At 44.6% G+C, this 24,880-nt stretch overlaps 2 protein-coding genes across 5 annotated transcripts in view; one reads left to right on the top strand and one right to left on the bottom strand.

Moving 5' to 3' along the window:
* CCNE1 (cyclin E1) overlaps positions 1 to 7,206 on the bottom strand; it is a 41,805-nt gene extending 34,599 nt beyond the window's left edge. The window contains exons 1-4 of the mRNA XM_085638064.1: positions 5,985 to 7,206; positions 5,150 to 5,232; positions 4,888 to 4,960; positions 3,882 to 3,947 (exon numbers count right to left, since the gene is read on the bottom strand). Coding sequence (XP_085494190.1) covers positions 3,882 to 3,947; positions 4,888 to 4,960; positions 5,150 to 5,163 — 153 coding nt within the window. The 5' untranslated portion in view covers positions 5,164 to 5,232; positions 5,985 to 7,206. The remainder of the gene's footprint in view (positions 1 to 3,881; positions 3,948 to 4,887; positions 4,961 to 5,149; positions 5,233 to 5,984) is intronic.
* LOC146776028 (uncharacterized protein F13E9.13, mitochondrial-like) overlaps positions 6,712 to 24,880 on the top strand; it is a 143,134-nt gene continuing 124,965 nt past the window's right edge. Inside the window, exons 1-3 of one of the 4 annotated variants that reach the window (XM_085638067.1) lie at positions 6,712 to 6,801; positions 7,323 to 7,407; positions 7,490 to 7,572. In XM_085638067.1, the coding sequence (XP_085494193.1) occupies positions 7,335 to 7,407; positions 7,490 to 7,572 (156 nt within the window). In that variant the 5' untranslated portion in view covers positions 6,712 to 6,801; positions 7,323 to 7,334. Of the gene's footprint in view, positions 6,802 to 6,850; positions 7,209 to 7,322; positions 7,408 to 7,489; positions 7,573 to 24,880 lie in introns of those variants that run through there. The other 3 variants (XM_085638065.1, XM_085638066.1, XM_085638068.1) reach the window with 3 other exon arrangements.

The following is a 24,880-nucleotide window of genomic DNA, read 5'->3' as shown; positions in this document are numbered from 1 at the left end:
ATCAATCCGGCCACATGCTAGTAGACCTCTTGACTTTTGAAAAACGGATTCTCACCCAACATTCGGATAAATATCTTAGGTCAGATATTTAGACATTTTAGCACACCACAGACTTACATAAAGTCGTCAGCACAATTAAGGTAGGAAAAAGAATGTGAACGGACATTCACACCTAAAGAATGGTCAGACATTCAAAAGCGAGCTAATACTTTGGCACAAAGTGCCACGAGTAAAGGGACACTGCTTCAGCTGGTGCACTACTGGCACTACACTCCCAAGCGCACGGCACAATGGAAGGTGGGGGTGATCACATGTTCGAGAGAATGTGGGGCCATGGGGACTTTGACGCAACTTCTGTGGCATTGCCCCCAGATACACTTATTGGCGAGGCATACTAGATGCAATCGACAAAATGTATGATACTACACTCCCAAGATTCCTGAGCTATGTGCTCTTGGGTCTGTCTAATACCTTAACCTATACTCTGAAATCTGGGAGGGGCCGGGCAAGGACAGCCATATGCGCTGCCAAACAAGCTCTTTTTGCCCGGTGGGGCACTCACGAAATACCAATCACAGATTGGCTCCATAAGCTCAGGGGTTTGCTGGGCATGGAAAAACTCACAGCAGTCTCAGAGAATTGTTTGCCTCAATTTGATAAGACTTGGGAACCCTGTGTAAAATTCCTTGCAAACACTAACTCCGCTCCCAGCGGGCAGGAGCTGTCAAACTACCCCTGCTTACTGGGAACAGAGTTGTCCGTTTCCTCGGACAGAAAGCCAGATGAGGATTGCTTCCACACATATGGAGCTGCGCATCTAGCAGCTCCCTGCGTACGGGAGCAATACCATTGACCTTGAGGCTCCCCTGTGGTCCCTAACCCAAATACACTGTGTGCCTTGGGTGGGCTTCAGGGCACACAGGAAAAGGAGTCCATTCTCCAGGGGATGGTGTTTCTGGGACAAATTGGACGGGGGGGGGGCGCTTAGCCCCCAGCCTCTATTGATTCTTGGCCTGGCCCCAGAGATGGGGTCCCTGGGTCCCAAGAAAACATAACAGAAGGGGCGAGGAACGAGATCTGTCCCCTTTATGTAAATGAATAAAATATATAAAAACCACATTTCACTGACATAGCCACTTCCCCTCAACTTAACCCAAGGCAAGGTTCCCCACTCCTTCAAAGAAAACTGTGGTGCTCCAGTTCTTTAAAAAAAAAAAACCCTGGGGATGCCCCCGCGATACTTAAAAAGCACTGCCCAATCTCTTTGCTTCCCTACTTATCTAAATTATTAGAGCACCATGTAGCTCAGCATATTTGTTCTTTTGGAGGAGTCGGGATTTCTGGGTTCCCATCAGACCAGGTTTCACCCTGACTATGACAGTCATTCTCAATGTTATGGATGACAGGAGGAAGAATCAGATGATGGGACTACCCAGGCATTGGTCCTACTGATCAGTGGCCTCTGACACGGTCAATCATACTTTATTGATCAACCGTGTCAGCACTGCAGGATTGCACGATACAGACCATGAGTGGTTGGCCTCCTTTCTCAAGACCGTGCTTAATCGGTCTCACTTCCTCCATATCGCTCTGCCATAGTTTAATTAGACTGGGGTCACCACAGGGTTCTTCCTTATTTCCCTCACTTACTTAACCTTTTACATTTGCCCTCTAATACACAGCCATCAAAAGCAAATGGTGAAAATATTTAATTATGCTGATGATATGCAGCTGATTTTTACTATTGACAATGTAGAACGTGTCATTCTTTCAATACACCATGCTTTATATCTAGGAATGAGTGAGTTTTTACCAGCTGAAGTTAAAGTTGCGGTCACTGAAAATAACCTGATCCAATTGAATCCTTCCCTTTGGCCCCCTGAAATAGGACTGCCAACTATGCTAGAGTTTTTCTTTAAAGCCATGGGATTCTCAATCATGAGGATCTTTCTTTCGAACATCAGATTAGAGCTGTGTTGTCCTCTTTGTACTTCCAACTTCAGAAAATCATGATATTTTACGGAGAAAGCGGTCATCCAAATTCCTATCGCTCTCATGATCTCAGATTGCCAACGCTCTTTACTTGAGACTTCCCACTGGCTGAACCCAGTGCAAAATCACGCAGCCCGGCTGGCCTTTTGTCAGCCACGAAATTGTCACACTAAGCCATTGATGGAAAAGCTCCACTGACTCCTAGTGGTTCAGAGGGCAGTTTTTAAAACTGCCTGTAGTATTTAAGGCTCTCCATGGCAAAAGTCCTGCCTTTGTATCCTTCAGAATCTAGTGCTACACCCCCACTCGCCATCTTAGATCTGCTCACCACAATGTGCCACGACACAAAAGAAAACAAGGGTTAGGAGGTGGTCAGATTTTCAATATTAGCCCCCCTCACCTGGAACACTCTTCCCCATGAACACGAGATCAGCACCCAATTACATGAGTTTTAGGAAACTTAAAAACCTGGTTGTTCCAACAAGCTGATGTCCAATCCTGATGCCAGTTTGTCTTTCTGCTACCCAGCCCCAATAAACCTTATGGTGAATGTGCACTTTATAAGTTCCTATAACATAACTGACCCAAACAGGCACTTGCATACCCACAGCACCACTCCGACCCACACTCCCACACCCATTCAGACCCAAACATGCACTCGCACACCCACTCAGACCCATACCGCCACTCACAAACATTGAAATTCACTGAAAACAAACCGAAGATTACAGGCACGTTATAGTCGGGCTCAGACTTTAATTAAACAAAACCATAGAAATTCAGCAGTTATAGTTATCAGAGTTAACTATAACGTACACCCCCACAAAGGACTGCTTATGATCTTGCATATTAAACCACTCATGACATGGTCAGTAACATCACTGATGACTTCATCCAAATAACGACTTACTGACCCCCTCACACACCCAAACACTTACACACACCGAGACAGCCACTCACACACTCATTCACCCATGCATCCTCTCACAAATTCACTCCCTAAAACCATAAAGCCAAACACCCACTCACTCAGCCACAGTCACCCACATACATACTCTTGCTTGCTCAACAACAAAAGGACAGCTATGAAGTCAAGAGTGACTTTCGCATTCTAACATTACCACTAGGAATGGATAAGCACCAAATCAACCCACAGCACATGGAACAGACTACTTTCTTATGTCATATCCTCATAAATTGACTAACTGTCTTCCCCCTCCAAAATAACTAGCACCGCAGGATTTCATAGCTATCCTACTAAACAGAGTACACCGTTTCAGTCCTGTCTAGGCTCCCATTACTGACCCATACAACTACAGACTAAATGGTGGTTAGGAAGCAGTTCTACTGGATTAGAGTTGGGTTTAAATGCATTTACCTGGAGGTTCACAATTTGAATATTTTTCATAAAACTGGTGGGTTGTCTAGGTTCTTAAAGCCGGTATGATTCAGTACATTTGCAGGCTTGGGAAATCTTGAAAACTAATGATTAAGTTAAGTCTGCAAAGGGTCCATTCCACTCAGGTCAGAAATTAAATTAAAATTTGCTCTTAAAATACAAGAGTATAAATAAACTGCCCCACCTAGCAGATATGTTTAGGATCTCTAGAGGACAGAGGGCTTTGACGCAAAAGCTTGCTGCACCTAGTACAACCAAAGTGTAAATCTCTCCTTTCACAACACTAAATAGTCTCTGGAGGGCTAAATTCACTACCTTGCAGTTAAGCTAAGACCCTCACCCTACTCCATATATGACTGGAAGTGTGTACCAAAACTGAAAGTACACAACGCTCATGGCACAATACTACAGGAAGCATCCATTAGCCTTGGTCAAGAATGTACCAACTACACCTCTTCAGTAAGTGTAGAGAACCACGAAAAGAATATACCTGTTCATACTGCTTCTTCTTGGACATCTCTATTTGAGCCACCTCTTCATCAGGGTCCTGCAAGTGCTAATTGGGAGAGAAAACAAACAATCAGAAAAACAGTGGTATATGCAGAGATAGCAAGGCACTGCCAGCATCAGGTGCTACTTTTACACAGAAGAAAGTCAAGGAAAACATAATTGGCTAGCTGTAAAGCACAAGTTGTGCAAAGAATATTGAACTGGCAGAGCAAATTGATGACAAGTCGGTTGCAGTACAAATATAACTGTGGTATATAGAAGATGGCACATACCAAGCAGGAAGACCACTAGTAGCAGGGTACCTCAGATCAGCTGTAACCAGCTAGGACAGCCAGGAATGGTAGTTTCAAATTTGCCTAATAGTACTACCAAACACTGGCTGCGGGGAATAGGTGGTTTAGAGCAGAATGAGTTGAAGCAAGTGCCATGACAACAGTTGTAGTAGTGTAGAACAAAGGTGGCAAGGGCCTGGGGAAAAGAGGCACTTCACAGAGCCACAAAAGGCCTCAATGAAAAGTGATCCACGCAGAGGGTTGGAGGGGGGCTTGGCACATAGTGCCACAAAGGAAAGAGGTCCCTAGGAGGGCGAAGACAGCCTCGAGCAGAGTGCTTCCAACCATCATCAGCTCAGAGAAGAGACACCGAGTAGAGGAAATTGAAAGCAATGGGCACTTAAGAGTTGGGAACAGGCAAAACATCAGACTCAGCGGGCCTTGTGAGGGCTTGGCACAGAGGACTCAGACTACATGGGCCAGACTACATGGGCCAGGGGGGGAATCGGCCAAGTTGGCCTCAGTGTTTGGGTCAATGAACACCAATTGTTCCACAAAAGGTCATAGAGGACTTAAAGCAGATGGTCGCAATGGATTGGCTTATAGCACCCCAAGGCTGCAGATGAACACATAGCAGAGTGACCCAAAAAGGACGAAGAGCTATGCCATGCTATTACCACTGGAGAGGAGTGAGGGCATTATAGCATAACTCACGATTGCCACATCTGCCTTCCTCTTTCTGGATCGCAAGCTACAGTCTGTTTTCATGTTGCTCTCTTCCGGCGACCTGTGGCAAAAAATACATTTTTTTAAATATTAAACACTGCATAACTAGGCTGCTTCTAGGCACTTCAGAAAGCCAATATCGATGGCGCAAGGCCGGAGGTTACACTGCACTGGAAATATGGTCTTTCATCATGCTGTAGGACGGCAGCTGGTACAGTTGGCATTAAGGTACTGGAAAAGGTTCCCTTACCTGCCATTGGGCATTCTCGGTCAGAGGCTGGTTCAGAACGAGGCGACAGGTCGTATATGGAAGCCCACGGATGGAACGACAACCTTGAAAGGATAAAAAAAATATATATATTATCTTGGCGGAAGGGGTGGTTCTGTGCCGCCATCTGTCTTCTCACGTCCCAGGAAAATCCGTAGCCCCAGCAGGGTGGAGGGGCTTCGCTATCATGGCTCCTGCACCCCCTACACACGGTGACCACAAACCCGGAAGGTCTATCGAGGGCGCGCTTTGTGGGGCTTCAGTAATGAAGGAAAGGCTAAAGCTCCCGCCAGCTCCGAAGATGGCGCGGAGGGGGAGGGAGCTGGGAAGGCGCGCTTTCTGCTGAGCCCGGCTATAGCGCCCGGCAAGGGGGAACACCCAAATTCTACATACACAGCACTTGGAATGGGACAGGAGGTACACACAGGGCCAACCAAAAAAACTTGGTACGAATCGTCCCCACCACTCGTGTTCGCCCAAAATTGGGGTACTCCAAGATAGGGGGTGGGGGTATCAAAACACATCACACTAAACATACGTCACCTAAACCCGCACACTCACCCCTATGGGATTTGGGAGATAATTCAACTCAATGAGGTGCTGGTGTGAAAAACTGCCAGTATCGTGATTAGGGTTTAATTTTATTTTCTTCTTGGGGGACAAGCTGATCTAGAACATTCTAAGACCCATTTTGATATGATAATTAACACTGCCCACCTACTGGAGCTCTTAGAACGTGGCCCTTAGGGCAGTCAATTGTATCAGTAATTTCGAATATCCGTTCACTGCATGTGGTTTTGGGGGGTGGGGAACTTACCTGTAGTGCAGCTGTTCGTCCTCTTGAAGTTGGAGGCTCTGTCTGCCCTACACCCCCCGCCCAGCCACTGCTGCTGGAGATCCGGTATCGTGGCAGACAGGCTGGAAACTTCTATCGCGTTCCAGTCTGGAGGGCAAACTGGACTGCAGTTACTTGTGGCGGGGCAGCTAGGATTAATGTAAAGTTGGCCGGGTGATAGCCTCGGTAGGTGTTTGTTCCACCCAGGCCTGGTGAGCTGCTACTCCACGGTATCTTTGCTTGATGCGAGGGGGAAGTCCCGTTTCTTTTTCTTAAGAGTGGAATGTGCCTTCCAGACCGGTTACAGTGGTTGCAAAGTGTCCTGGTTTGAGGGCTAGGATGCTTTGTTGGGGTTTGCTTCTCTTTCTGAATCTTACTGTATAATGGGGGTGAGAATCCTGTACAGTCCCGTGTCTTCCGCACAATGTGGTTTGCAGGTGGATACGGGGTCCTGTGGGAATTATTCTGTTGCTTACGGTGGGGGAAGGGTGTCCTTTTTAGTGGTGTTTCTCCGGCTTGTCTCGGAGCTCTTGCAGGACACCCTCGCTGGTCGCAGGGTAGGGCTGGACTGAAGTGGCGGGCGCGCCACCTCCTGTCTTTATAGCGCGTCGGGCGGGGGCAGCGTCCAGCAGGGCTTGGAGGTCCGGGGAGCCGTCCGCCCTGCCCCCCCCAGGAACCCCACGACGGGGGGCACCCTATCGGAGGGTACGACGGCCCCCCAGGACCGTTTTCGGTCCGGTTAACCGAACAGCGAAGGACTTCCGGGAAGAGAGGAGGGAGGAGAATCGTTCCGGAGGGGGTGTGTTCGAGAGACGGGAGGAGGGTCCAGAAGAGGCGGGCGTGTTTTCAATGTGGGGGCAGGGTCTAAGAGGGCTGGTACTCCATGGCGCGTTCTGCCCTCCTTCTGCATGTAAACAAGCGGAGGAGGCATATGGGATAATTCAGAGTGTACTAAAGGGCTGCGGTTTAGGCATCCTGCTGCGGATAGTCTTATCTTACTATGGATCCTTCGCGAGCTCCGAGAAAAGACAGTGTAGACTGCGAAAATGAGAAACCGTCCTAGGCCCCCATCCGTAGTCCCTAAACACTGATGGTGGATGATTGGGATCATGGGGTCTGAGATGTATAGTTTAGGTTATATCACTTTTCTGCACAGTGCAGTTTAAGTGATCGTAAACTAAATGTACACTTCAATTTCCGAAGTAGGTAATGATTGACCAGGCTGTCTGTGAAAACCAGAGTTGCACAAAGGACAAAGTCCACACTCCCATTAACAGTTAATGCAATTTCTTTCCCATCTTTCTTTCTCTCTCGGTCTAGGAGTTTGCAGCCATGAATTTCTTCCAGCTCTTCGGAAAGGCTAAGCCTGCTGTCATTGGCATGGTGCACGCACAGGCACTACCAGGTAAGGGTCCTACATAATCCAAACTAATAGATCTCTGTAGCACCTTTTACCTTGTTAATCATCTGAAATGTATGGCTTGCAGGGTCACCTGGCAGTCGTTTGCCCATATCCCGCATTGTGGAAAACGCTTGTGTGGAAGCTGAGATTTATAAGAATGCTGGAGTTGTAAGTACCACTTCACACAATTCTTTTTAGTGCCCTAATGGCCAGCCATTTGATTTAAGTTTTTGCGTATGTTCGTTTCAAGAATACATATACCTAGATCGGTACTCGGTCTATTGCTGCAGTATTCTAAACTTTGGCAAGCTGTTTTCCTTTCATGGCATTTGAGTTGAGACCTGGTCATCAGTTCACATTTGCCCAGTGTCTTGGTAAGTTGTCCATCTGTTACACTACATATTCGTTGGAGTCAGTGTGTATGATCCTGAGGTGGGTGTTTTAGAGCAGATGTGCATGCTAAATGGCCAAAAACCTATACGACTGTAAAGATTTTGGGGAAGAGGTTTTTAAAGTAAGTTATGCTCTAGATGCTGCTTCTATTTTCTGTCCACTCTTCTTCTTCTCTTATGTACCTTCTTCACTCGTCATGCAATTGTAAAGGAGGCTGCCAAGTTTGAGCGTCTGGAAAGTGCGCCCCCCTTGATTTCCTAAGTATTATTCTTTTCTGATGTGGTGGTCAGTTTCTTCAGTAAAATTCCAGAAGGTGGACATTGCTCCTCAGACATCTCCATCTTCTGCACCTCACTGTAGTTGTCTGCTGTAGTGACACTCAAACAGTTCCTGCATCTGTGTTTTCATTTCTTGATCCCTTTTTCTCTGTGCCTGTGCGTGTTCTTGCTCTGGCTGCATTTTTTGTAATCTTTAGTGGGGAATTTTCCTCATCACGGTTCTAGTGTAATCACTATTTAATATGTTTAGTCATTCATTTCAAAGAATACAGTCAAGCACAAATGTAATATTGTGTTGCCCTTCTGGAGTGTCAGGTTTTTAAAAGCTCTTGTTTAGCTTACCTCTTCACCTTTCTCCTGCTGCCTTTTTCAACTGTGCCTTAAGGATCAACTCTAGTCTGTCCTCAGCTTACACCTTTGTGTATTTCTAGATGAGGTCTGGAACAAACTCTCCTGTAATTTTTTTAACCATTGAAGAAGCTAGATAAACCTCAGGTTAAGCTCACTACCGTTTACTTGACCTCTCTAACTTTGAAAAGAAGAAATGGGCAAAGTACATAATTGAGTCTTACCTGAAAAGTGTTAGTGTATTGACCGTTGTTAAGAAAAAAATGAATGTACATTTGCTTCTCACTATTTAGAGCATCCTTGTAGGGTCCTCCCCAGCCTGGCTACCCACTAATGACTACGCCACACACGGAGCTTATTATTACATGTCTTTATTCATCTGCATGTAACTGCAAACTCAATATTCTAAACCAGCCTCCTTTGCTTTTCACACTAACACTTACGTTATAGTTCTACATAGTCCATCAGGAGTCAAAAGAGTTCCACCATTTCTAACTCACAAGACATTACATCTCCCCTTTCTTAAATAAAAATATACTTTTTTTTTACAAAATATATGGATAGATGGATAGACATATACAATTAAATCTCTTCAATTAATCCTTTTGGCACTTTAATTGTTCAACCAGATTTTGTTCTTGGAAACTGGGAACTGTTATCACCAATGTCAAGGATATGCGTCAACGGTGTAGAGGCAACAGCAGCCACTGATGTTGCAGACCCAGTCTCTCCTTCGGTTAGATCTGATAAACGATAAGTACCTAAAATGAGAAGGGTATCTGGTATAGACTTCTGAGGGCACTGGGCAGTCACTAAGTATGCCTTGGTAGGCACCACTTGAAATGGTTCTGCATCAAATGGAGCATCAGATTTTCTTTGCATATGTTTTCCTCTTCTGTTTGTTCAACAAGGCATTCTCCTGAGTTACTTTCTTTCTCTGATTGGTCCATTGAGGTCATGTGGTGTACTTTGCTGTCCTGTACATCGATGTCGCAGGACTTTCTCACCTGTGGTTGAGTGTGGTGTTGAATGATAAGCTCTCAAGGTAGAATTCAATACAGTTTTCAGATTGAGCTTTTCAAGACTATCACACTGCACTGCTTTCTTTAGTGTACTCATAAAATGCTCAACAAGTCCATTGGCCACAAAGGTGTGCTCTTCTGTTGCTTTATATTCAGATGCTCCAAGAAATCTTTAACCTCTCGACTTATGAAGGGGGGTGGGGTCATTGTCAGACTTCACTATGGCTGGAACACCCCACGTTGCAAAGATGCCATCTAGTCTTTCAGTGACTCGTTCTTGAGCGGTAGATAAAGATCTTCAATTAATGGAAATCACGAGTATTCGTCCATAATCACCAGCAGGTGATGTCCATTGTTGAATGGACTGAAAAAGTCAATGACTATTCTCTCCTATGCATGCTTTGGGAGTTCTGACATGTTCAAGGTGTGTTGAGTTGTTTTTGTAGAAAGGCAGTTGTTTAGATGAGAGACCTTTAATTCCTTTTCATCCTTGTCATCAAGATAAGGAAACCAGACATGGTCTTGGAGAGCTTGTTTTGTCGTAACAATTCCACGATGTCCTTCATGGGCCACTTCAATTGTTTTCTTTCTCATTCTCTCCAGAGTCACAATTCTCGACCCTTGTAGTATAACTCCTTCCTGAGTTATGGACAGTTCATCCTTGACATTTTTGTATTTGTGAGATTCACCATCACTGGTGAGTGGTTGAGTGTGTTGGTTCCAGGACTGATGTGTAATTATATCCTTCCACTTCAACATGCCACTATCATGGCTCGTGGCAGTGGTAATCTGGGCTAACGAAACGGCAGCTGCAGTGTTTGATTTTACAATGAAGTTGATATAGGCCTCAGCTGTCTTGGATGGAGTAACGTAACCTTGTTGTATAGGCACTCTGGAAAAGCAGTCAGCAGGGTTCTTATCTTTACCTGGATGATGCACAATGGTATAATTATTATACTCTTGCAACCGTTTTCCTCAACATTCAATACAAGGAGGCGTTTTGGCCTTTGGCTTGCCAAATGTAGTCAGTAAAGCTTGATGATCAGTTACCAGCATAAAAGGTTTCCCATACAGGAATACATGGAAATGTTCACAAGCCCATACCATGGCTAAGCTTTCTTTTTTAGGTTGTGAGTGAGCACTTTCGGTTTGGGACAAACTTCTACTTGGATAGGCCACAATATGCCTTCTGGCATACGCGTGTGTGCTGTGCTATGCAAGGATAGCGCCTAACCCAACGCGGGTTGCATCAACAACAACTTCTGTATGAAGCTTCGGATTGAAGTATGCCATTTTAGTAGCATTCTCAATGACTTGTTTAATTCTTTTAAAGCTTTTCTCACATTCATGTGACCAATGAAATGAAACATTCTTTGTTGTCAAGTCTCTCAAAAGAACACATACAGTGGCAAAGTCTTGTATGTATCTAGAACAGTAACTGGCTATGCCAAGAAATGAATGCACCATAGAAACATGTTGTGCGGGATCAGCGTTTGATATTGCTTGTACTTTAGCAGGATGTGGTGGCATACCCCATCAGAAAATATATGGCCAAAGAATTTTAGCTTTGTCTTATAGAACTCACACTTGTCTGCATTTAAAGTCAAACCGGCTTCAGCAAGTAAACAACATACTTGTGTTAGAGCTTTATTGTGTTCTTTTTGTGTAGCTCTGATAACCAATATGTCATTGCTGTAATTGAACTCATTCATGACAGGCTGTATGATACGTCGAATGACGTCTTGAAACAGTCCTGCAGCAGACAACACCAAAACGTAGTCTTTTGTATTGAAACAGACCAACATGTGTGGAAAAGGTTGTAATGTACCTGCAATCTTCTTTAAGTTCTGATTGATGATAACCTTTATTTAAATCAAGAACGAGAGAATCCCTTGTACCATTTATTTGTGTTATCATGTCAACAGTGTGAGGACTTGGATGCTGTACTCATTCAGTTGCCTTGTTTGCCTGACGCATGGCAATGTATATGCGTACAGCATCTTCACTGTCTTTTCATAGGCACTACTACCATGGCAGATACCAATGTCGTTGGACCAGTTGAACACTCAATAATATCGTGGTTAAGTTACACTTCAAGGTGTTTTTCAACAGCTTCTTGCAAATAAAAAGCAATTTGTCTATGTCTCTGAGCAACAGGACGTATGTCCTCATTAATAGGTAATGTTATGCTCATCGTCTTATTATTTCACAAACCACGAAATAACGAATGGAACTAACGTACTATTTCATGATGAGCATTCATGTTGTAATTCACGGAAATCAGTCCCATATGAACGGCTGTGCTGAAACTAAGTAGACAGGCACTTGACACTCTGCCTTGAAGCACACAAATGGGAGCTTGTACCTTCGTTTTCTTGTGTTTCACTGTTGCTACAAATGAACCGTAACTTTTTAAGGTTGTTGATGCAGCTCATGTATACGCTTGGTTTTCGATGTCGTAAGTTGCTGCAATTGAAATAGTTGATTGTATTTCTTCTCAAGCATAATGTTTATCGATGCACTACTGTCGATAATGAAAGGTATCGAACAACTCTTTACTTTCAGTGTAATCTTCGGGATAGTGTTTGAATGACTTTGGTGCTTTGACATGTCGATCTTTCTTTGACAGACATTTTTCTGCACAAGTGAACAGACCAACATGCGTTTCTAAGATAAACATCGACATGGCACAATCATTTTCTTCACTTTCACTTGATACTGATACAGAAGAACTGTTTGGTGATGATTTAGATGACGATCAACTTCGTTCAGTGTCGATTTGTCTTAACTGATGTCGCCACTTGGCCTTGTGGGTGTGCGTTCAACGTTTCTCCTGGAACGTTCTGGTGGCCATTTTATCTTCACTTAGCAAACCTTCACAAAATGGTTCTCCCCCACCCCCACGCCTTTACATATCTGTCCAAGAGCGGGACATTTACATTCGTGTGGAAAAGAAAATCCACACATAAAACACAATTTCTTTTAACATGTAGACATTTTTCTGCGACCCTCAGTCTTTTGTTTTGGCGTACTTTTCACAATCATGATGGATTCATTCTGGGCATCTCCGGCCTCCATGTCGGCAGCTTGTCTATCAGCTCACTGTTCAGCTCTGGCAGCTGTTAACACTTGCTCCAGACTAAGAATTTCTCTCAGCAGTCGTCTGAATGAATCTGACAAACATCCGTCAATAACTCTCAGATGCATAACATCTTCATCGTTAAATTAATTGAAATTACAATGTCTGATGGTTGTGTCGAGTTTGTCCACAAATTCATCAATGGTTTCAACAACTTTCTAACATTTTTGGTTGAAGATGTATCATTCGTAATCAACATTTGGCATTGGATCAAACTTGAAATTCAACACTTCTTTAATCTGATGATATGTGACTTCTTCATCAGTTCTCGTAATTTTTTTATGACTTCTTTTACACCATCCCCAGCAAGATTTTTGAGATACTTGGTAATATTTTTGTTATCAGTCTCGTCAAGTGAATGAATGAATGAATATAACATTTATAGAGCCCTAACTTAGCCCAAGGGCGTCAAGGCGCTAACAGCAGAACAATATGCAAGCAGAAGACACACTCAGACAAGCATCTAAGGGAACAGCCAGGTCTTTAAAACCTTTCGAAAAAGAGTCTGTGATTGTTGTCCGGAAATTTCCTCAGGGAGGGAATTCCACAATTTGGCTGCGGCAATTGAAAAGGCTCTCCCGCCCCATCTCACCCTTTAAAACCTGGGAATGGTAAGGATATGTTTGCTTGCTGACCTGAGATTCCTAATGGGAGCATAGTGTCGAAATAAAGCTTTAATGCCATCAGGACCCAGGCCATAGTAAGCATTGTGAGTGAGGCAAAGGGTTTTGAACATAATTCTGCGATCCATAGGAAGCCAGTGCAAAGAAAGAAGAGAAGCCGAGACTGAGTGGTGTTTAGGCAAGTCCATCACAAGCATGGCAGTGGCATTCTGCACCAGCTGCAGGCGCCGCAACTGTCCCTTGTTAATGCCCCCAAAAAGGGCATTACAATAGTCCAATCTGGACAATATTAGTGCAACGACAAACTGTTTGCATGAGGCAAATGAGAGGAACTGCGGGATCTTCCTTATAAGCCTGATTAGCCCAAAACAGGTGGCCACCGTCCTGCTAATCTGCAGGTTCAAAGAAAGGGAATTGTCCACCAAGACTCCAAGTTTTTACCATGGGAGACGGGACTTGGGCACGTACCCAGAGAGTCGGGCAACCACTCCCCCGACCAAATGTCCAACTTGTCCCCAAAAATAAGAATCTCCGTCTTCTCGCTATTTAATTTCAGATAGTTTTGCACCATCCATGACAAGACTGCTTGCATGCAATTTTTAAAAGTGCGAGTGGAGTCACTGATGTCATGAGTGATGGACACCATTATCTGCGTGTCATCCGTGTACGACAGCACCTCCAAACCAAAACATTTTACCACCTTTGCCAGCGGGGCAACATAGATCTTAAATAACGTAGGGCTCAAGGAAGAAATCAGAAATAACAAGGGAGTTACCCCAATGTGACACTCACAGAGGGACGGGGTACTAGAATACAGCAAAACACAAGTGTCCCTATTAAAAGAGAAGGCCTAAGGGATTGTCCTAAGCCAAGTGTCTATTATTCATCGGTAATTCTCTCAGACAGTAATAAAATGCCCTTTGATCTGTACACAGTAACTTGTATATGCACTAATAAAGTCTATTAACAAAACTTATTCATAAAAGTCAAAGTTATTTATTATTGATAAACATCAAACAATGAATCATTTAAAATATCCTTCCCTCCCGGAATGGGTTACAATCTTTAATGAATTTAATTAATAACAATTAAAATTGGTCAATATAAGTAAAAGTCGACGCAGCGTTTCGGTGATTTCACCTTCTGCAGGACTAAAAACGATTTCATGAAATCTAAAAAGAGGGAAAAGGTTTTTTCTTAAAACCAAAGTTCACTGAACAGTGCAATATACAGTCCTGCAGATCAGTGTATCAACATCCATCGTAAATTTTCTCAATTGTTTTTTATTTCTAAACAACCTTTAGTTACCGCTATATTGAGAAGACACTTGACGTTACAGAGAGATAATTATTACTAACACGTTTCATTGTGCAAAAAACAAAGACTAAATTTATCATGTTTTTCTGATTCAATAAAGATTCTTTGACAATGTCAAAGAATCTTTATTGAATCAGAAAAACATGATAAATTTAGTCTTTGTTTTTTGCACAATGAAACGTGTTAGTAATAATTATCTCTCTGTAACGTCAAGTGTCTTCTCAATATAGCGGTAACTAAAGGTTGTTTAGAAATAAAAAACAATTGAGAAAATTTACGATGGATGTTGATACAATGATCTGCAGGACTGTATATTGCACTGTTCAGTGAACTTTGGTTTTAAGAAAAAACCTTTTCCCTCTTTTTAGATTTGATGAAATCGTTTTTAGTCCTGAAGAAGGTGAAATCACCGAAACGCTGCGTCGACTTTTACTTATATTGACCAATTTTAATTGTTATTAATTAAATTCATTAAAGATTGTAACCCATTCCGGGAGGGAAGGATATTTTAAATGATTCATTGTTTGATGTTTATCAATAATAAATAACTTTGACTTTTATGAATAAGTTTTGTTAATAGACTTTATTAGTGCATATACAAGTTACTGTGTACAGATCAAAGGGCATTTTATTATTGTCTGAGAGAATTACCGATGAATAATAGACACTTGGCTTAGGACAATCCCTTAGGCCTTCTCTTTTAATAGGGACACTTGTGTTTTGCTGGGCTCAAGGAAGAGCCCTGAGGCACTCCGCATGATAGGTGAGTTGGATCCGAATAGAAATTTCCCAATTTCACTGTTTGAGTCCGCTCGCTAAGAAAAGAAGCGAGAAGCCCTAAATCCGAGCCCCTCAATACCTATCTCCCTGAGGCGCTCCACAAGTCTCAGTGGGGATAAGGTATCAAAAGCTGCGGTAAGTAAAATTAGTAAGGTGGTATGCCCTGCATCCACCTGTGTACGAATATTGTAAAAAAACCGCAGTGAGCGCAGTTTCTGTGCTATGACAGCTTCTGAACCCATGTCGAGAACCATCAAGGATTTGATGGTCCCTCAAATAGGCACTCAGGTGGGAATTCAGGTGAGATTCTAGAATTTTCGCTGGGACCAGCAAGAGGGAAATAGGACGATCATTTTTCAGTTCCATCGGGGTCCACTGAGGGCTTTTTTAAAAGTGGCCTAACCACTGCCGCCTTCCATACCGGGGATATTGCCCCTCCGAGATGGCTAGATTTAGGACATCAATGAAATCATCAAATGTCTCTATTCTAGTAGTCCACCTTGGGCCAATGTTTTGGTTTTTGACGATATCGAGCGGTGGTTTCAGGAAAGCAGCAGCATTGTGGCCATTTCTAGGAGTGGTTGACATTGAGGGCGGAGCTCTCTCTGACTCCATTGGCTGTTCATCTTGAACCTGTATGTGTGAACCATCTCGGGACGTGCTGGCCTCTAGATCATCCTTCGTGACTTATGGAAAAGTGGCCTCAGTCTTTTCCTCCATTAGAAAAGTAGCGTTCCACTATCCCAAAGATATCTGTGACTGTTCCAATTGTCGCCTAGTGATATGTTCCTGTCCCGACCGCCTTCATGGCCCTTCAGTTGGTTTGACAAGACTCACCAGCTTCATAAGCAGAACCCCTGTGCTCTGCCTTGGTTGTGGCCCTTGGCACTGAGGAAGTACTGACTCACTTTACTCAGGTTCTGGTGAGTAAATAACAGTTTTGTTCTTTGGTTTCTCTTTGCGCACTCTTTGTCTTCACCACTTTCTAATTGTAATGTTATCTTGAAATTGTTGATTGTCATTAGCTGCTCTTTGAAAATCTCTTTGTATCTGCCTTCAACATTATTTCTCCGGATTATATATTACTTTATATTGCGTAGCCGCGCAGTACCTTTTGTATGGTCTAGCCAGCAAGTTCTCGGTCACCGATATGTAGATTTATTTGCAATGCTTTCATTGTTTTCAACTTCTTTACAGCATCAGTTCCATACTATGACTGCAACACAGGTGGCATGCACAAGCATTTTGCTTGGACCACGGCAGACTCTCTGGGAGAGCACTGTCAAACTTTGGGTTACTTATCCCCTAACTCGTCGCCAGTTGTAGCGTCCTTCCCAGCCTAGATACCTGCTAATAACTACGCCACACACGGAGATTAATATGACAAGTCTTTATTCGTCTGCGTGTAACTGCAAACTCAACATTCTAAACTAGCATTCATTGCATTCTGGTTTAACACTTACATCACAGTTGTATGGAGTCCATCAGGAGCTATAAAGGGTTCATCGTTTCTTACTTGCTAGACACTACAACCCTAGCCTGATTTTAAGGCTTCTGACAACCAAGGCCGCTTATGTAAAAAGGGCCCAGAGATTTACCTCACATTATCAATACTTGCACTAGCCTTGTAAGTGAGTGCTGAAAATGGATAAAACCCTTTTTCAGAAACAGGGGCTGCCATAATGCCACGGGTAGCTTAAAGGTACGCTTTGAGCAGTGTCAAGTATTGTTAAATTCATGGATACAGTATTGAATCAAATGTCAAATTTACATTCCAAGAATATGTAGGTGCTAGGATAACTAATTCTAATCTTATTTTTATATGTTGACCATTGGGCATCTAATTGTGATTTTAGCTTCTGTGGTTATAGGGCTTCTCCCACATGAGTATTTGAGATGTGCAGATCTAATTTTTATTGCACAGATATCAATTAATAAAACATTAAAGATTACAACCTTAAAATAAAGTGCTCGTGTGTCATTGTGCAAGGTGGTACAAGCCACAGTGTGTCTTAGCCAGTCTGTGTCGGAAGTGAGATGCAAGATAACCATTTACCTGGGCCAGTGCCTGCTTTAGCGCTGGTTTTATTACAACAGCACAGTGCCTCTCAGACCATGGATCAATGGTTATTTTATCAGTGAATATCTCCAAAAGTTATCTCCACTTGTGTTCAATTAATGAACCCTGATTACTTATGGGATCTTAATGAAACATTGCTGGCGTTTTCCCGATCTTACATTGATATATGCAACTCACGTAGTCAAACATGATCATTACTCATATAACAAGTAGGTTGACTGTGTCAAACATTTATCTTTAAATGGAACAACGAAATGAAACAATAACATGCATAACTACATTTTGGACAAAGTAAATACATTGATCGAAACAGAACATAAATGAAAATCTCCCAGAAAAATTCCTTGATGCATTCTACACAGTAGACATACTAAACGTTACATACATTTCGACAAGAAGACATACTGTACATTAGATATGCCCTATTGGACTGCTATGCCACTTATTCTATGTAGTGGATCATGTGTGCCCAAATAAATTCTGAAGTCGGGACCTCTCAGCTTTTTGTCCTCACTGGTGGCGCCCAGTGCGACAATCCTTTTTGGTGCCCCTACCTCCAATAATCCCCCTCCTCGGATTCCCTGACTACCAGCCGACAAAAGTGCCCCTCATCTCTCCATAGCCCCTCTCTCAAATGCATTTAATTTGTTTTAAAGTTCTGGGAAAGGCTGACTTTACTAAACCACTCAGCTATCCATATAAAATACAGATATATTCTTTACAGCAAGCATATTAACCCTCAGCTCTACTTTATCAAAACTGCCACTAGACAGAACTCCGATCTCTTCTTCTGGCAGGAACATTAATCCCAAGAGTTAAGACATTTTTATTGCAGCCTGAAAGCTGAACACACAAAGAACTCTGCAGCAGGTGCTTTTAAATCTGTACATTATTGTCAAACAGAGCGCCCCAACTGAGGCCAGCCCCCCCCCCTTCAGGTCAGCGCCCAGTGCAACCGCACCAGTCGCACACCACCCTATAGTCGGCCCTTACCTGGGCTTTCTCTTAAAAGTCCGAATGAAGCTTGAAATTCACCCTGTGCTCAGGCATAACACCATGCTTCCTCCCATCATTCTTGCCATCTTCCCTGTGTTTTACATAAATTCATATATACATTCAGTTGTTTCTTCCTTCATATGAGGATGCAGTTACACCCTTAACAGAGCCTAAGAACTCTTCAAACCACTCCACTGTTCAGACTGACTGAACGATATTCTGTTAAATCTATTGGTATAAACGAGTGTCCAAAGTTATCAAAAAGCTCACCACTGCGTACTGCTAGCCTGCTACAGGCAATAGGTGTGAGGGTCTGCCTCGTATGAAGGTAGGCTAGTTTACAATTTGTCCTCCGATCCAGGACCTGGAGCCATGATAAGAATGATAGTGCCAGAGTCCCAGCTGAACATTTAAATGCAGATGGCCCTTGAGGTTCCATTATCAGGACAACTGAAGAATCAAAAAACAAAGGTGAGGTTTTTCATCAATTCGCATTGGCCTATAGTTGATGTTGAAATTGAATGATTTTGCTGCTAGTGTCCTACTTTCCAGATTATTGTTAAATCTAGAGGATAGGAAAGGGCATGGTCGAGCTTGAGGTAAGATAGACGCTTAATCTAGAGTTTCGATCAGCCCAGCGATTCATTTGATTCAATCCACCTGCACAGTCTTGACATGCCTGCCAGAGGGACCCACTTCATATACTACAAGCAATGCATGAACCAATTCTGTGAAAAATCTTCTCCCAAACAATACTGCACTGCCTTCAGCCCATCAAAAGAGGAACCCCTCTGTTCCACTCTGCCTAATTATCTGACTGAACAGAGAGTGTATGTGTGAGGCTTTGTAAGGTGTATGAGCTACAGAGATAGAAATGCAATTTTATAACATACCAGACAACATGTTTGATCTCATATGAAAATGTCACAATCCTCCACTTTCCTTACTTTACTCACACAGTCCAATGGCAAAAACAAAAATAAACAACAAAACATGAGAATAAAATACACAACGATGTTGCAGTCAAAACTCAAAATCTTATCGGAAGGTAAACTGGAACTGAGTAGAGGGCTGGAGGAAAGAACCCCCAACTGCACGAAAGGGAATGGACAGGCCACTCCAGGAGAAAAGTTAATGGACAATATCAGACTTTTTGATGCTCAACTTCGTGACCAGGTATTGCACAGCCATTTAAAGAGGTGCTGCTACTGATTCCTGTCTGCCTAGAACATCCGGACGGAGTTGGAATGGAGGGGTGACTGGTTGTGCGCTCGTCTGGAGTTGCCCACATTGCCTTTAGTGCAGGTTTGGACCTGAGAGGATGTATGGGTGGTTCTAGGTGCATCACATTCTAGAACAATCAGTTCTTGTGTATATGGTAAAAAAAGATACTGCTAAAAGTATGCTATAGAATCACTGAGTGGATGGTATTTTGGTTCTCTCAATTCCCCCGTCTAGGTTTTAATTATCTTTAATTTTTTGACAGATAGACCCTCTGTCATAGGATGTTTCAGTACTTTCAGTGGTTTGTTTGACCGGTGAATGTATTCTTTGTTGACAAAGCAAGAGGCTTTAAATGCAGTTTGGTGTCTGGTAGTTTACAACTGGTAGTACAATAGTGTGTGGGGGAGTTGGTTTAAGGGAAAGTTGTTAGGGTACCACACTTACAGTGGCAAAAGCAGCAGTTTAGCTGTTACATTACAAGGGTTCTATTCTGTTTGAAGTTGTGGAGCACATGTCTACCCGAAGGCTTGGCAGCGCTAAATGGTTGAGAAGTAAATGGTCAGTGGACCTCTGTCAAATTCACAATACAGACAGGACACTAGCGCACCCAAGGGTGGTAACAACACAGACCAATTTATAATGATGCATTTGAAAATATTTCATAGAATATACTCCCATAGATCACGTCCATAGATCATGTCTACATGCTATGTCCTGGCCAGAGTCCCGCTCTCCGCCCAAGCAGGTCTGCTGTTGCGTCGCCTGCTGCTGCCCCGACACCTCTCTCCTTGGTAGGGTTTCGAGGCCCTTCTCCCTGGTGGTCCAGTGGGAGAGCCTTGCTCTTCTGCTGTTCCACTATTGTCTGTCTGCGTTGTTGTACCCATTTTTCTTTGTATATTTTGTCTGTCTCTTTACTGTATTGTAAATTTTGTCCTCCGTGCCCTTTTACCGCCACTGCTCTCCTGCGGCCCCTCACCCCTGCTGTTCCCGCTCCAGCCTCCCAGCTGTGCTTCCCTCCCCCTTCCTACTTTATGGCGGCCGCTGCTCGGTAGTATCAGCAGGACCTCTGACCTGCTGGCCAAAGTCCGGCTCTCCGTCCAATCACCTCCGCTGTTGCGTTGCCTGCCGCTGCCCCCAACACCTCTCTCCTTGGTAGGTGTTTGAGGCCCTCCTCCACCCGCAGGCTCCTGCCTGCGCCTGTCGGGGATGTCAGTGGCACAAGAGAGAGAAGACCAAGCCACTAACCTTACTCAGCAGCCAGCGGGGACGACTTCAAGCAGAAAGGCCCCCCTATTCTCCAGGGCACACTTCCCCACAGCGTACTGGACACAACTCTGGGAAAGAGCACCCACGAGAACAGGGAAGTGAAAGCACCAAGGTGGTAGCGCTGAGGGTCTTGCTCTCGAGCAGGGGAATGCAGCAGTATAGGCGCCTCCTAACAACGTCCTGCACAATTGACAAATGACAGAAGTTAGTTCATCTATCAGTGTTAGTGGTAAAGCACTAAACAACAACCCCCTCCCCACGCTTAACCCCTCCGGTACTCACAGGTTTATGTAGGAGCAGATGTACCTTCCTTGGTACTGTGTTCACCCCCTTGCTTAGGATACAAGTCATAAACAATAGTAATCCACCTGCCTGTTAATCTCACAGACAGTGGTTCGGAAAGGATTCCCTGCGAGAATTGTGTGTAATATGTCAGGGTGACGAGATACTTGTTACCTGTCACGGCGGGGTCTCGTATCTTCGACCTTGAGGCGGGTAGGAAAGCGTCCGCCCTCAAGGTACCATACTCACTCCAAGGCGGGAAGGAAAGCGTCCGCACTCGGAGCTCCTATGTATAGTCACAGGATCCTTGGAGTCAGGAACGGCGCACCACGGCGTCCGGCGAGTAGGAAAGCGTCCGCTCTTAAGGCAGAAGACTTACTCCGAGGCGGGAAGGAAAGCGTCCGCCCTCGGAGCTCCAATCTGTGGTCTCGGGTTCCTCTGGGTCAGGGATGGCGCGCAAGGGCGCCCGGCAGGTTAACGGACGGAAACTCCAAGCGGGAAGGCAAGCGTCCGCGAGTTTCCAGCTTGACGGGAATACAGGAATTAGATTACGCGAGGGGAACTGGAAATGTTCCCTCGCCGTCGGCTTCCATGAATGATTGTCAAGCACCGTCTCCTCACTGAAGCGGTGCTTATATAGGGTAGGCCGTTCCCCTTCGTGATTTGAGGTTACGTAAGTCCTGCCCCGTTGCCTCCTGGGAGTTGTAGTCCCTTCGGGTCTCGGACTGCCTACCTCGTTTCCCACAGCTGCCTGAGGGCTTGCGGGGGTGTGTGCGGCCAGGCCCATGCCTGCTACAGCCGAGGACCGTCACAGAGCCCCCCCTTAAGGACCGTCGTCTCGGCGGTTGGCCGGGTTTCCCTGGATTGTTCCTATGAAAGAGGTCCAAGAGTTCGGGGCAGTGGAGATTTTGCACTGGTTCCCAGGTTCTATCCTCCACTCCATACCCTTTCCATTCAACTAAGTACTGAACCCTTCCCCTGACCAGTCTAGAATCTAACAGTTGCTGGACCTCATATTCCTCCTGACCTTCTACATCTATGGGAAGGGGCCGATCAGGTAATCTCATGTACGCTGGGCATGGTTGGAGCAGGGATACGTGGAATACGGGGTGTATGCGCCATGCTGGGGGTAAGGTCAGCTTCATGGTGACGGGGTTGATAATCCTCTCGATACTGTAGGGACCGATGTACCTGGGTTTCAATTTTCCCGCCCCCTTGAGGTGTAAATGTTTTGTGGCTAGCCATACTTTGTCTCCGACCTGATAATCGGGTTCTTTGGTTCTTTTCTCATCAGCGTACCTTTTTTGTGCTGCCTGGGCTGTCATCAGGTGTTGTTTTGCATCCAATAGGACCGCTCTAAGATGCGCATGATGCTCCTGTATGCTTGGAAGTTTAGTTTCTACAGGCCACTCAAAAGGGAGCATGTTAGGATGGTGTCCGTTTAGACAAAAGAAGGGGGAGCATCCCAAGGTGGCATGGTCCGCGTTATTATAGACGAACTCCGCCATCCACAACAGCGTGACCCAATCCGTGGTGTTTTGGATAGCAAAGCATCGTAGGTACTGCTCCAAGGTCTGGTTCAGTCTTTCGGTTTTTCCATCCGTTTGTGGGTGGTAGCTGGATGATAGGCGAGCGTCGATCCCCATTGCCTTGCATAAGGCCTTCCAAAAGTGGGAGGTGAATTGTGTTCCCCGGTCCGTAATAAAAACACTGGGTATTCCGTGGGCTCTCACCACGTGTTGTAATACTAGCTGGGCTAGTTCTGTGGATGAGGGAAGTCCTTTCACCGGTATAAAGTGACCCATTTTTGTTAGGTGATCCACTATTACCAGGATTGTTGTGTATTCCTGATAGGGGGGCATCTCTACTATAAAATCCATGGACACCGTATGCCAAGGTCTCGGAGGGATAGGTATTGGCCTGAGTAGACCTGTGGGTTTGGAGTGTTTAGCTTTCCCTTGTGCACATACACTACAACTTGTTACGTAGTTCCGGACGTCTTCTTTCACGGATGGCCACCAGAACGAACGTTCGACGCAGGCCGTCGTTTTGTGAATCCCCAAGTGCCCTCCTAAGTAAGAATCGTGGGCCCATCTCAGGACTTGGGCTTGCAGGTCAGGGAGGGGCACGTACAATGCTTGGAAATGGTATGCCAACCCATTCTCCAAGGTTCTATGGTCAGGGTCCTCGTCTAGCCAGGTTTGCACGTCCATCCCTTCTGTGGCAGTCTTGACTTCTGCCACGAAGTCTCGTGAGGTTATGAGTGCTATGGATTTATCATGAAACACTGTTTCTTCAAGAATAAACGGACTGTCTGTCGGTGGTTCCTCTTCTGCGGTCAGGCTTCGGGAGAGTGCATCAGCTTTCCCATTCTGGGGTCCCGGGCGGTACTTGATTACGAAGTCATATTCTGCGAAGAAAAGGGTCCATCGTAATTGGCGCGGTGTAAGGGCCCTAGCCGTTTTTAGAAATAGGAGATTGCGATGATCCGTGTAAATTTCAACAGTATGTTGGGCTCCCATAAGATAGTGTCTCCATTCTTCGCATGCCCTTTTTATGGCCAGCAGTTCTTTATCAGTTACTGAGTAATTTATTTCACTGGGTGTAAGTTTCTTGGAGAAGTATGCCACGGGGTGTATTTGTCCTGTTGTTGGATGTCTTTGTGACAGTACTCCTCCCAAGGCGTACTGTGAGGCATCTGTTTCCACTATAAAAGGGAGGTGGGTGTCGAAGGATGGGAGCTTGTGTAAATTTGGATTTTAACAACTGGAAGGCACTTTCGGCTTCTTCTCCCCACACAAACGGAACGCCTTTTCTTAATAGAGAGGAGATGGGATGTATTATCTTTGAGAAGTCCTTGATAAACCTCCTGTAATAGTTTGCGAAACCTAAGAAACTCTGGATGGATTTCACATGTTGCGGGGTTTTCCAATGAGTGATTGCCTCAATCTTTCCGATTTCCATCTGAAATCCCTGAGCGGTGATTATGTATCCCAAAAACGCTACCTCCTGGACATTGAAGAGACACTTCTCCAGTTTTGCATATAGATTATGTTGTTGGAGTCTACTTAGGACCTCTTTGACGTGCTTGACATGTTCTTGGGGACAGGAAGAATAGATGAGGATATCATCTATATACACTACGCAGGTAGTGTCAAGCAACCCCCTTAGTACCTCATCCATGAAGTACTGGAATGCCGCAGGGGCGTTGCATAGTCCAAAGGGCATCACTCGGTACTCAAAAAGTCCGAATTTAGTCCGGAATGCGGTCTTCCACACATCCCCGCTTTTGACCCGTACCAGATGATATGCTCCTCTGAGGTCTAATTTCGTGAAGTAACGGGCTCCTTTAAGTTGGTCCAGAAGAACGGGTATCAATGGTAGGGGATACCTATTTTTTACGGTGATACTGTTTATCGCTCGATAGTCAATGCAGGGTCGGAGCTCGTCACAATCTTTCTTCGGTATGAAGAAAAGAGGGGACGACGCTGGCGACGAGGAGGGAGCGATAAATCCGGAAGCCAGGTTTTCTTCAATATAATTTTTTAGGTACAAGGTCTCGGTCTCCGTCAAAGCGTAAACTCTACTGCAGGGGATGTTGGCTCCAGGTGTTAATTCGATACAGCAATCGTACTCACGATGCGGAGGAAGCCGCGTGGCTTTTTGTTTATCGAATAGAGATCTGTACTCTTCGTACTCTTCAGGTAAGATGCTGTTACTGCTGCGGT

Source organism: Triturus cristatus, chromosome 12, assembly GCF_964204655.1.
Source record: "Triturus cristatus chromosome 12, aTriCri1.1, whole genome shotgun sequence".
Classification (NCBI taxonomy): domain Eukaryota; kingdom Metazoa; phylum Chordata; class Amphibia; order Caudata; family Salamandridae; genus Triturus; species Triturus cristatus.
Note: the sequence above shows the minus strand (reverse complement) of the source record. Positions and strands in the feature narration are given on the sequence as shown.